The sequence below is a fragment of the Macaca thibetana genome, chromosome 8, assembly GCF_024542745.1.
Source record: "Macaca thibetana thibetana isolate TM-01 chromosome 8, ASM2454274v1, whole genome shotgun sequence".
Lineage (NCBI taxonomy): Eukaryota > Metazoa > Chordata > Mammalia > Primates > Cercopithecidae > Macaca > Macaca thibetana.
In genome coordinates this window covers 50,545,096-50,557,794 of record NC_065585.1, presented here as the reverse complement: position 1 = coordinate 50,557,794, position 12,699 = coordinate 50,545,096, and the positions used below count along the sequence as shown (strand labels likewise).

Sequence of the window (12,699 nt, the reverse complement as noted above, 5' to 3'; positions counted from 1 at the left end):
TTATTGAAGAAAAAATATTATTTAATAAATTTAGTATAAACTAAGCATACAGTGTGTATAAAGTCTACAGGAGTAGAATGTCCTAGGCCTTCACATTCATCCACCACTCACTGACTCACGCAGAGCAACTTCCACTCCTGCAAGCTCCATTCATGCTAAGTGCTCTACACAGGTGTACTGTATTTTATATTTTACACTGTATTTGTACTGTACCTTTTCTATGTTTAGATATGTTTAGGGCCAGGTGTGGTGGCTCACAGTCGTGATCCCAGCACTTTGGGAGTTTGAGGTGGGCAGATCACTTGAGTTCAGGAGTTCGAGACAAGCCTGGGCAACATGGTAAAACCCCATCTCTACAAAAAATATAAAAATTAACTGAGCGTGGTAGCACGTGCCCATAGTTCCAGCTACTAGGAAGGCTGAGATGGGAGGATTGCTCAAACCCAGGAGGCAGAGGTTGCAGTGGGCTGAGATCACACCACTACACTCCAGTCTGGGTGACAGAGCAAGACTGCCTTAAAAATAAAAGTAGACATAATTAGGTACACAAATGCTTACCACTGTGTTACAGTTGCCTGCAGTATTCAGTACAGTAACATGCTGCACAGGTTTGTAGTCTAGGAGCATAGGCTCTGTGTAAATTTGATGTTTGTACAATGACAAAATCACCTAACGACACATTTCTCAGAAAGTATCCCCATCATTAAGCAAAGCATGACTGCATTTCTTTTCCTGCAGAGCTGCCATTTCTGTTTTGGTTCATGTTTATCCATTTATTGATTAACATTGGCATCATTTGTAAATGCCCCAACTGTTAACTATGTTTTATTCACTGGAACCTATAATTTGTCTTTTATTCTTGTTCATTCTGCTTTCAAATTAAGGTGTTAACATTATTCCCACTTTTAGGACAGAATTCTTGAACCAAAAACAAAAGTCTCAAAGCTCTGTACTCTAGTGGTATAAAGAACTCCTCAAGAAGCTGCCTATGTAAAGGGCAGGGAGGGAGGACAGAACTGTAATTTGCAGATTACTCTACTGACTGTATGTGGCCACCAGGGGGAGGTTAAATTGTGAGGCTCTGTTTTAGAGGTGGAGCCCCCTGCAACATTTTTCTTCAGGTGTAATCTTTGCCTTTGACCTGCTCCAAACCCAAATATGTATCCCACTTAGAGGACCAAATTGGTTAGACAGTTCAGTGCTGTTTTCCTTATATAATGTAATGCCTGGGGCCTTTTTCCACTTATTTGTTGCTTCACCAAAGTGGTTAAGAGGCCAGTGTGACAAAGCAAGTGTTCTAAGCAGAAGTGAGGTCCTGAAGATCCCAATTCTGACCATTACTTTTGTGCCCAGGAGCTCCAGTAGCTCACATAACAAAAAAACAAATTGAACTCAGCTTTTCACAAAGATGTGTGCTTCTGTTACCATTCAAATAGATCACTCTCGTCCGGGCACAGTGGCTCACGCCTGTAATCCCAGCACTTTGGGACGCCAAGGCAGGAGGATCACTTGAGGTCTCAGGAGTTCAAGATCAGCCTGGCCAAAATGGCAAAACCCCATCTCTACTAAAAATACAAAAATTAGCCAGGCACGGTGGCATGCGCCCTGTAATCCCAACTACTTGGGAAGCTGAGGCAGGAGAATTATTTGAACCTGGGAGGCAGAGGTTGCAGTGAGCCAAGATCCCGCCACTGCACTCCAGCCTAGGCAACATAGCAAGACTCTGTCTCGAACAAACAAACGTAGATCACTCTCAAAGGTGGTTGACAAAAAAATTTGGGGATCCTGGATACTGAAAAGATAACAGGATCTCCACCATGACATAAGCTACACTACAACCATGAAGTAAGAAGTCCACCACAATCTGAGCACTACTTGTCCATTTCACAGATGAGAAATTGAGAGGATAATCTCATAAACAAAAGATCCAGTCAATATTGCAGTCATTTGTCACTGATAGGCAACAGGAATATTCCAGCGTTTATAATTTATAAGATACAGAAGTGGGTCGGGCGCAGTGGCTCACACCTGTAATCCCAGCACTTTGGGAGGTCGAGGTGGGTGGGCCACCTGAGGTCAGGAGTTCAAGACCAGCCTGGCCAAGATGGTGAAACCCCGTCTCTATTAAAAATACAAAAATTAGCCAGACGCGGTGGCAGGTGCCTGTAACCCCAGCTACTCGGAGGCTGAGGCCGGAGAATCACTTGAACCCGGGGGGCGGAGGTTGCAGTGAGCCGAGATTGCAACACTGCACTCCAGCCTGGGTGACAGAGTGAGACTCTGTCTCAAAAAAAAAAAAGAGATACAGAAATGATAGGTCCTTTTATAATGAGCAGGTAACCAATTTCATTGAAATTGCCTCTACTTCATATCTCTGTTGCTAAAATTACTCAAAGAAATATGCCCAAATTTATCCACCAACTTAAAGAGTCAATTTGATTTAATGATCTTCTTTTCCTTTTATCCAGGTCTTTTGGATTCTCTTGTAATGCTCCCAGGTAGAAGTAAAATTGTTTGGACATGGATATTACTCAATAAATTCAGTTTATTGCCCTTTGTGTGCTATGAAAAATTTGGTCCTCTCAGTCCAAAAGGGACTCCATGAAAATATATTTCTATAGAGTCAATTAAAAAATAGTTGTTTAGTAAGCAAGGTTATCCAAAGGCTATTCCATCCTTCCCATCCCCTCTAACTTATCTTCACCCAAAATAAAACTCTGAAGGGTTTCATCCATTTCATTACTGGTCTGCTCCCTATGCTTAACAATACCATATACCTCTTAGGCCAGGAACGGTGGCATATGCGTGTAATCCCAGCACTTTGGGAGACTGAGGTGGGCAGACTGCTTGAGCCCAGAAGTTTGAGATCAGCCTGGGCAAATGGCAAAACCTCATCTCTACAAGGAATACAAAAATCAGTCCGGCATGGTGGCACTCACCTGTAGTGCCAGGTACTTTGGAGGCTAAGGTGGGAGGATCACTTGAGCCCAGGAGATTGAGGCTACAGTGAGCCATGATCATGCCACTGTACTCCAGCCTGGGTAACAGAGTAAGACCCTGTCTCAAAAATAAATAAACACCAGCACAGCAAACACCAGGACTCCAAGATGGCGTCAGTCGTACCAGTGAAGGACAAGAAACTTCTGGAGTTCAAACTAGGGGAGCTGCCAAGCTGGATCTTGATGTGGGACTTTAGCCCTAGTGGCACTGCCCGAGCGTTTCAAAGAGGTTACTACCGGTACTACAAGTACATCAACGTGAAGAAGGGGATCATCTCGGGGGTTACCATGGTGCTGGCAGCCTACGTGCTCTTCAGCTACTGACTTTACTACAAGGAACTCAAGCACCAGTGGCTACACAAGTACCACTGAAGAAAAGGGCACGCTCTGCACTCCCCCACATGACCTTCTTGGCCCAAGTCCCTCCGTAAGGAACACAACCTCGATCATTGCTGAATCCTTTCATATTCTAGTGGGAATGACTGGCACGTGAAAAATAAATAAATAAATAAACAGATAAATAAATATGCAATACCATGTACCTGCTGTTGACCTGACTTTTCTATAACATTGCTCTCAACTTCATTCATTCATTCTTTAGGAAAGATTTACTTGGAAGATGTTCAATTTAGTGAGAGAGACAGATATAAAACAACAAGGCTATTTTTGTGGGTAAACACATAGAAATATCATTGTGGAAACTTTCTCAGAATTAAAAATCCAGTATGAAATTCCAGATCCACTTTTTTTTTTTTTTTTTTTTTTTTTTTTTTTTTTTTTGAGACGGAGTCTTGCTGTGTCGCCCAGGCTGGAGTGCAATGGCCGGATCTCAGCTCATTGCAAGCTCCGCCTCCCGGGTTTTTACGCCATTCTCCTGCCTCAGCCTCCCGAGTAGCTGGGACTACAGGCGCCCACCACCTCTCCCGGCTAGTTTTTTGTATTTTTTAGTAGAGACGGGGTTTCACCGTGTTAGCCAGGATGGTCTCGAACTCCTGACGTCGTGATCCGCCCGTCTCGGCCTCCCAAAGTGCTGAGATTACAGGCTTGAGCCACCGCGCCCGGCCTTTTTTTTTTTTTTTTTTTTTTTGAGATGGAGTCTCACTCTGTTGCTCAGGCTGGAGTGCAGTGGCACAATCTAGGCTCACTGCAACCTCCAACTCCCAGGTTTGGTCAAGCGGTTCTCCTGTTTCAGCCTCCCGAGTAGCTGGGATTACAGGCACGTACCACCATCACCAGCTAATTTTGTTGTATTTTTAGTAGAGACGGGGTTTCACCATGTTGGCCAGGCTGGTCTCAAACTCCTGAGCTCAAGTGATTCTCCTACCTCGGTCTTCCAAGGTGCTGGGATTACAGGCGTGAGCCACCGTGCCCGGCCAGATCCACATTTTTAACAGACATCAGTTGCAAGTGCCACAATATATGTGTTATATCCAATGGCATTTAATATTTAAATCAAAATAATAATACATGATTATATGTATTTCTTTCTATGCTTATAATAATAAAAATAATCATACTTTTGTCAATGTATAACTCTTTTGCACTTCTCCTGAGTCTTGTGTTAGGTCAGTCTATTTCACAGTCATCATATTTGGAAAAGATCAGAAAAAAAGAAGAAAGGGGAAAGCAAGTAATTTGGTATTTCTTAGTCTGTCATACTAAGTAGCTAAATGGTAACTGCCAGTCTAGGGCAAAATAGAACAGATTATTATTAATTTCTCAATGTCCTGAATACCTAGTTTGGGAGTGTGTGTGTCTGTGTGTATATACAAATTTACATATATTTATGTATATATAAATGTATTATATATTATATATAAATATATTATATTATATATATTATATATTATTTATTATATTTATATAATAAATTTATATATACTAAATATATGTTTATATATATATACTAAATATGTTTATATATAGTATTTGTTTTTTAAATAGAGATGTGGTCTTGTTATGTTGTCCAGGCTGGTCTTGAACTCCTGGGCTCAAACAGTCCTACCTCAGCCTCCCAAAGTGCTAGGATTACAGACTTGAGCCACCGTGCCTGGCTGGCAATGTGTATTTCGACAAATATTTATCCTTATATTCCTGTGGTTCTCAATCTTGGCTGCACATCAGATTCTTAAGCAAACTAAAATGTTGTTCAGCCCAGCCTTCTAACATTCAGATTCAGAAGGTAGAGGGGATTTGGGCTCAGATATCTAACTTTTTTTTTTTTTTTTGAGATAGTCTCACTCTGTTGCCCAGGTTGGAGTGCAATGGCACGATCTCAGCTCACTGCAATCTCTGCCTCCCAGGTTCAAGTGATTCTCCTGCCTCAGCCTCCCAAGCAGTTGGGATTACAGGCATGTGCCACCATGCCAGACTAATTTTTCTGTATTTTTAGTAGAGATTGGGTTTCACCATGTTGACCAGCCTGGTCTGGAACCCCTAACCTCATGTGATCCACCCACCTCGGCCTCCCAAAGTGCTGGAATTACAGGCGTGAGCCACCGTACCCAGCCAGACATCTGAATTTTTAAAAAGTCACAGAGATGGATTTGATTCATAGTCAGACCTGAGAAATAAGGATGTAATCTGTGCTGTAGACACACTGAACTTACAATCCCTGAAAAACTCTGATCTTCCTACGTCCATGTGTCCAAGCCTAGCCCACTTCTTTCACTAAGCATTTCCAGCCTCCTGAATGGACTCACTCTAGCCCTGTGTTCCTGTCTAATGTAGTTCCAGTCATTTGCCCTGCGCTATTGGGGTTATATACCCATATCACCTCTCTTAGTAGACTGAGAACTCTTTGGGAGCAGGGCTACAATTTCTTTATTTTTACACACTCTACAATATCCTGAAAGTATTAGATATTATAAAAAATACTTAAGTGCAATGTGGTATCTTATGTTGGATCCTGGAACAGAAAAAAAGAGATTAGTAGAAAAACTAGTAAAACTCAAATAAAGTTTGCAGTTTAGGAACACACCAATATAAATTCCTTATTTTTGATAAATGTGTCATGGTTATGTAAGATGTTAACATTAGAGGAAGCTGGGTGAAGGAGATATAGAAACTCTCTGTACTATCTATTGCAACTTTTAGAATTATAAAATCCTAATTTTATAATTCTAAAAGTATTACGAAATAAATTACTTAAAGCCAAAAAAAAAAAAAAAAAAAAAAACAATTTAACTCAATAATCAAAAGTTTTATCCAAATCTTTCCTCACAAAAGTGGCCAGGCACAGTGGCTCATGCCTGTAATCCCAGCACTTTGGGAGCCAGAGGTGGGCAGGTCACTTGAGCCCAGAACTTGAGTTCAGGCTTGAGTCTCGAACTTGAGTTCGAGACCAGCCTGGCCAACATGGTGAAACCACATCTTTATTAAAAATACAAAAATTAGCCAGGCATGGTGGCGCGTACCTGTAGTCCCAGCTACTCGAGAAGCTGGGGCAGGAGAATCACTAGAAAGAATCTCTTGAACCCAGGAGGCGGGGGTTGCAGTGAGCTGAGATCATACCACTGAACTCCAGGCTGGGCAACAAGAGCAAGACTCCATCTCAAAATAAAATAAATATAGCCTGTACAACAGAGTGAGACTCCATCTCAAAAAAAAAAAGTAATAAATAAATATTTCCTAACAAAAGATATTTTAACGACAAATGATAAATTGTTAAAGGAAGTCTTATATACATATATATTATATTATGTATTATATTATATATAGAATTCATTGAAAGGATACATACCAAAATGTTAAAGTGATTTCTCTTCGGGTGATAGAATTATAGATTATAGGTGATGTTTATTTCCTGATTACCTTTATTTTCTAAATTTTCTATAGTAAACAGGCGTTTTTTGGTAATAAATATTTTTTTTAACTTAATGTTCTCCAATATGATAACTCTAGAAAGTGCCATGTCATGAACACTTACAATACACAGTTGTGGGCTTTCTCCAGGGTTCCGGCTCTTATAAAGTAGGGCGTTTCTAGGAACTGCTCTGCTTGACAGGAATTCCCATTTCAGGCAGAAGTCAGGGAAGACAGAGTCAGTCTCCTGTGCATCCTAGAATTAGGGCAGACACACAGCTGTTCAGAAAGCCCAAAGCTGGCTCTCGTCAGAAGACGCTCTATTTTATGTTTTTAGAGACAGGGCCTCACTCTGTCGTTCAGGCTGGAGTGCAGTGGTCAATCACAGTGCACTGTAACTTTGAACTCCTGGGCTCGAGCGATCCTCACACCTCAGCCTCTCAAGCAGCTAGAACTACAGGTGGGTGCCACCATCACTGGCTAATTTTTTTTTTTAATTATTTGTAGGCTAGGTGCAGTGGCCTGTAATCTCAGCACTTTGAGAGGCTGAGGTGGGAGGATCACTTGAAGCCAGGAGATGGAGACCAACCTGAGTAACAAAATGAGATCCTGTCTACAAAAACTTGTTTAAAACTTACCCAGGCGAGGCAGAGGTTGCAGTGAGCTGAGATCATGCCACTGCACTGCAGCCTGGGTGACAGAGCAAGACTCCATCAAAAAAAAAAAAAAATTATTTGTAGAGATGAGGGTCTCACTATGTTGCCCAGCCTGGTCTCAAACTCCTGGCCTTAGTGATCCTCCTGCCTTGGACTCCCAAAGCAATGGGATTACAGACGTGAGCTACCATATCTGACCAGAAGATACTTAAGTGGAACCAAGTCTGGGCTGGCAACAAACCACTTACATAGTGTGTGTGTGTGTGTGTGTGTGTGCACATTAAAATAACACAACATAAAACTTATCCTTGCGATCATTACCAAAAATTATTTTTCTTTTTACAACAACCTCTTGTCCAACAGACCTTTCAATCATTTTTAAATGTACAATTTAGTGACATTAAGTACATTCACAATGTTGTACAACCAGTACCACTCGGCACTTTCAGAATTTTTCATGATTCCAAACAGAAACTCTGTATCCATTAAACAACAACTTCCCATTTTTCCTGCCCCTGGTAATCACATTCTACTTTCTGCTGTTATGAATTTGACTACTCCAGGTACCTCACATAAGTGGAATCATACAATGTTTGTTCTTTTGTGTCTGGCTTCTTTCATTTAGTACAATATTTCCAAGGTTCATCCATGCTGTAGCATGTATCAGAATTTCATTTTTTATGGCTGAATAATATTCCATTGCATGCATATGCCACATTTTGTTTACCCATTCATCTATAAATTGACATGGGCTGCTTTCACACTTTTGGCGATTATGAATAATGGTGCTATGAACATTGATGTACAAGTATCTGTTCAAGTCCCAGTGTTTAATTTTTTGTGGTATATACCTAGGAGTGAAGTTTCTGGTCACAAGGAAATTCTACGCTTAACTTTCTGAGGAGCCACCAAACTGTTCTTCATAGTCGCTGCATCATTTTACATTCCTACCAGCAGTGCATGAGGGATCCATTTTTCTCTACATCCTTGTCAACACTTGTTATTTTTCTTTTTAAAAAAAATAATAGTCATCCTGGCAAGGTGCACTGGCTCACGCCTATAATCCCAACACTTTGGGAGGCCAGAGCAAGTGGATCACTTGAGGTTAGGAGTTCAAGACCAGCCTGGCCAACATGGTGAAACCCCATATACAAAAATTAGCTGGGCCTGGTTGTGGATGCCTGTAATCCCAGCTACTCGGGAGACTGAGGCAGGAGAATCACTTGAACCCAGGAGGCAGAGGTTGCAGTGAGCCGAGATTGTGCCACTGCACTCCAGCTTGGGTGACAGAGCGAGACTCTGTCTCAAAAATAAATAAATAAATAAATAAAATAGTCATCCTTATGGGTGTGAGAGTCACCCACATTTTATACGTCCTCTGTATTCTTAGCAAGCACACTACAAACACTTGTACTTGTTTGTTAAGATTTGCCACACTGGTCGGGTGTGGTGGCTCATGCCTGTAATCCCAGCACCTTGGGAGGCCGAGCCTGGCGGATCACCTGAGGCCGGGAGTTTGAGACCAACGTGGTCAACATGGTGAAACCTTGTCTCTACTAAAAATATAAAAATTAGCCAGGTGTGGTGGTGCATGCCTATAATCCCAGCTACTTGGGAGGCTGAGGCAGGGAGAATCGCTTGAAGCCAGGAGGCAGAGGTTGCAGTGAACCAAGATCATGCCATAGAACTCCAGCCTGGGTGACAGAGCGAGACTCCATCTCAAAAAAAAAAAAAAAAAAAGAAAAGAAAAAAAAAAAGATTTGCCACACTAATGGATATTTGACCCAGAGCAATTGAAATGCAAATTTGCTCTGTTTTCCTTTCCCAACCCAGGATGCCTCCTAAATACTGTACATAGAAAAACAGGCGTGGAACTAGAGGGCCATGGGAAAGCATGACAGTGAGGGCAGAAAGAGTTCTGAGGGAGAGGCTGGGGAGGGCAAGCACAGAGTCCGAGGAAACCAAGCAGAGCCAAAGGACAGAAGAAAGAGATGAGGCTGGGCAGGGTGGCTCACACCTGTAATACCAACACTTGTAGAAGACCAAAGCAAGGGGATTGCTTGTGCCCAGGAGTTCAAGACCAGTCTGGACAACATAGGAGGACCACCCCACCTCTACAAAAAAAAATTTAAGCAATAGCCAGACATGGTGGCATGTGCCTATAGTCCCAGCTACTCAGGAGGCTGAGATGAGAGGATAGCTTAAGCAAGGGAGGTTGAGGCTGCAGTGTGCTGTGACAGAGTGAGATCCAGCCTGGATGACAGAGTGAGATTCTGTCAGGAAGGGAAAGGAAGAGAAGGGAAGGAAAGGGAAGGGAAGGGAAGGGAAGGGATCTGTCAGGAAGGAAAGGAGGGGATGAAAGGGAAGGAAGGAGAGGGAGAAAGGAAGGAATTAAAAGGAGAGAAAAAAATTAAAGAGTTAAGGGGTGGGAACAAGAGACCAGAAATTCAATGGACATTTTACCCAAATGGAAATACTGCCAACTGTCACTCATCTGAACAAAGCCTGCCAGAAAAGCCAGTTTGGCAGCTCAGAAGAAGGAGAGGGTAAAAGTCAAAGCTTCTGATTTGAGCCTTGAAAACATATCTGGACATGACTCTTACCTTTTGATCTTTTTGGGTTACTTTGCTAATCCTCACCTTGATTTAAGTGATTTCTGAAATTAACTTCAGCATTACATAATCACAAAATTATTCAGGCCTCTACGATGAAATGCCTTTCACTAGCTTTTGAAAATAGATGTCTGGGTGTGAGCAAGCAGGCAATTACCAAACTGGCATATCTTGTATGCCATTTCGCCCCACAAAGCATTTTGTGGATCAACAACAGTCTTTTTTTTTTTTTTTTTTTTTTTTGAGACGGAGTCTTGCTCTGTCTCCCAAGCTGGACTGCAGTGGCCGGATCTCAGCTCACTGCAAGCTCCGCCTCCTGGGTTTACGCCATTCTCCTGCCTCAGCCTCCCGAGTAGCTGGGACTACAGGCGCCCGCCACCTCGCCTGGCTAGTTTTTTGTATTTTTAGTAGAGACGGGGTTTCACCATGTTAGCCAGGATGGTCTTGATCTCCTGACCTCGTGATCCGCCCCTCTCGGCCTCCCAAAGTGCTGGGATTACAGGCTTGAGCCACCGTGCCCGGCCTAACAACAGTCTTTAATTGTTAAAAGAAAAAAATTATTTCCATTTTTTAATTTTTGCTAGAATTGTTAGATTTTATCAGAAGACTTATATTTTAACTTTTTTTTTTTTTTTTTTTGAGACAGGGTCTCGCTCTGTCATCCAGGCTCAAGTGCAGTGGTGTGATATAGGCTTACTGCAACCTCTGCCTCCCCGGCTCAGGCAATCCTCCTACCTCAGACTCCTGAACAGCTGGGACCACAGTTGCATGCTACCATGCCCACCTAATTTTTATTTTTTAATTTTTTTATGGAGACAGTGTTTCACCATATTGCTCAGGCTGGTCTCAAACTCCTGACCTCAAGCGATCTGCCCTCCTCGGCCTCCTGAAGTGTGGGATTACAGCCCTGAACCACTTCACCTGGCCTTAACTGTTTTTTTGTTTGTTTGTTTTGAGATGGAGTCTTGCTCTGTAGCCCAACCTGGAGTGTACTGGCATGATCTCGGCTCACTGCAAGGGTTCAAGCGATTCAAGTGCTAGGATTACAGGCAGGAGCCACCGTGCCCAGCCCTGGCCTTAACTCTCAATAATTAACTTCTGGCCGGGCGCGGTGGCTCACGCCCCTAATCCCAGCACTTTGGGAGGCTGAGGCGGGCGGATCACGAAGTCAGGAAATCGAGACCATCCTAGCGAACACAGTGAAACCCCGTCTCTACTAAAAATACAAAAAAATTAGCCGGGCGTGGTGGCCGGCGCCTGTAGTCCCAGTTACTCGGGAGGCTGAGGCAGGAGAATGGAGGGAACCCTGGAGGCGGAGCTTGCAGTGAGCGGACATTGCACCACTGCACTCCAGCCTGGGCGACAAAGCAAGACTCCATCGCAAAAAAATAAAATAAAATAAAATAAAATAAAATAAAATAAAATAAAATAATTAACTTCTAAGCTTCGAATTTAAAAATTTAAAAATTGTACTTCTTTTTTTTTTTTTTTTTTTTTTTTTTGCTTATTGTTGCTAACATTAACTCCTATTCCTAAAGATGCATTTCTTCAATTTCACATCTAGGCTTGGTGGTCTGAAAGATACAACAAAATAAAAAAACAAAAACCTAAAAATTGAAAACAACCCTTGTGAAAAATATTAATATTCTTCCTAAGAAAAATATTTTAATTTCTCTTGAATATTTTTTTTTTTACAAAAATGAACATATTTTTAATAGAACTCCGATCCATTATGCCACTCTCCCAAACTAATTTCATTTCTGGGCATGACTAACTGGATGTCTTTGGAGACCTTCAGGGAAACCCTTGTGTGCTCAGAGACATAATACAGGTGACTAAGACAAGTGTTCGTCTGAGTCAGTGCTGAGGTGATATTGTTTATACAACATTTAAAATGACACACACTGCTGGGTGCGGTGCTTCACACCTTTAATTCCAGCATTTTGGGAGGCTGAGGTGGGCAGATCATCTAAGGTTAGGAATTCGAGACCAGCCTGGCCAACATGGTGAAACCCCGTCTCTACTAAAAACACAAAAATTAGCTGGGCATTTTGGTGCGCGCCTGTAATCCCAGCTACTCAGGAGGCTGAGGCAGGAGAATGGTTTGACCCCAGGATACAGAGGTTGCAGTGAGCCAAATTGCATCATTGCATTCCAGCCTGGGCAGCAACAGTGAAACTCTGTCTCAAAAAAAAACTAAAAAATAAAATAAAATGACATATATGACATAGCAGGGATTTCAGGCTGAAATTTTAAGGCTCCAGGTAGTCATTATCTCAACTGTTGCTGTACGACATTTCAAGAATCTATTTACAAGCCATCTTCTCTCTCTTAATCTCTGCTGAGGCTCCTTACCTGTCAATTAATTTCTATATACCAGAGAGTCAACCAAATACTTATTGAGCCTCTTTTGTAAACACCACATGACAGGGATCATGTAGGGTGGGGATGAGGTAGAGCATGATTCTTGGTGATTCTTGGTCTTTAGAGAAGTGATTTTTTTTTTTTCTTAGAGACAGAGTCTTGCTATGTTTCACAAACTGGGGTACAATGTGCGAGCTGGGCTTACTGCAACCTCTGCCTCCCGGGCTCAGGTGATCCTCCCACCTCAGTGTTCTGAGTAGCTAG

General features: G+C 42.2%; 1 protein-coding gene and 1 long non-coding RNA gene across 2 annotated transcripts in view; both read left to right on the top strand.

The window, feature by feature from the left end:
- The window catches only part of LOC126960869 (uncharacterized), a 289,975-nt gene that overhangs the window by 81,719 nt on the left and 195,557 nt on the right, over nucleotides 1-12,699 (top strand). The window lies entirely within an intron of this gene.
- On the top strand, nucleotides 3,089-3,323 carry LOC126960849 (ATP synthase subunit f, mitochondrial-like). Its single transcript, XM_050800615.1, has one exon. The coding sequence runs from the start codon at nucleotides 3,108-3,110 to the stop codon at nucleotides 3,321-3,323; it is 216 nt and encodes a 71-aa protein (XP_050656572.1). The 5' UTR covers nucleotides 3,089-3,107.

Bases quoted from the DNA above. Each gene is read 5' to 3' on its own strand.
- LOC126960849 (XM_050800615.1), top strand. From the start codon at position 3,108: ATGGCGTCAGTCGTACCAGTGAAGGACAAGAAACTTCTGGAGTTCAAA.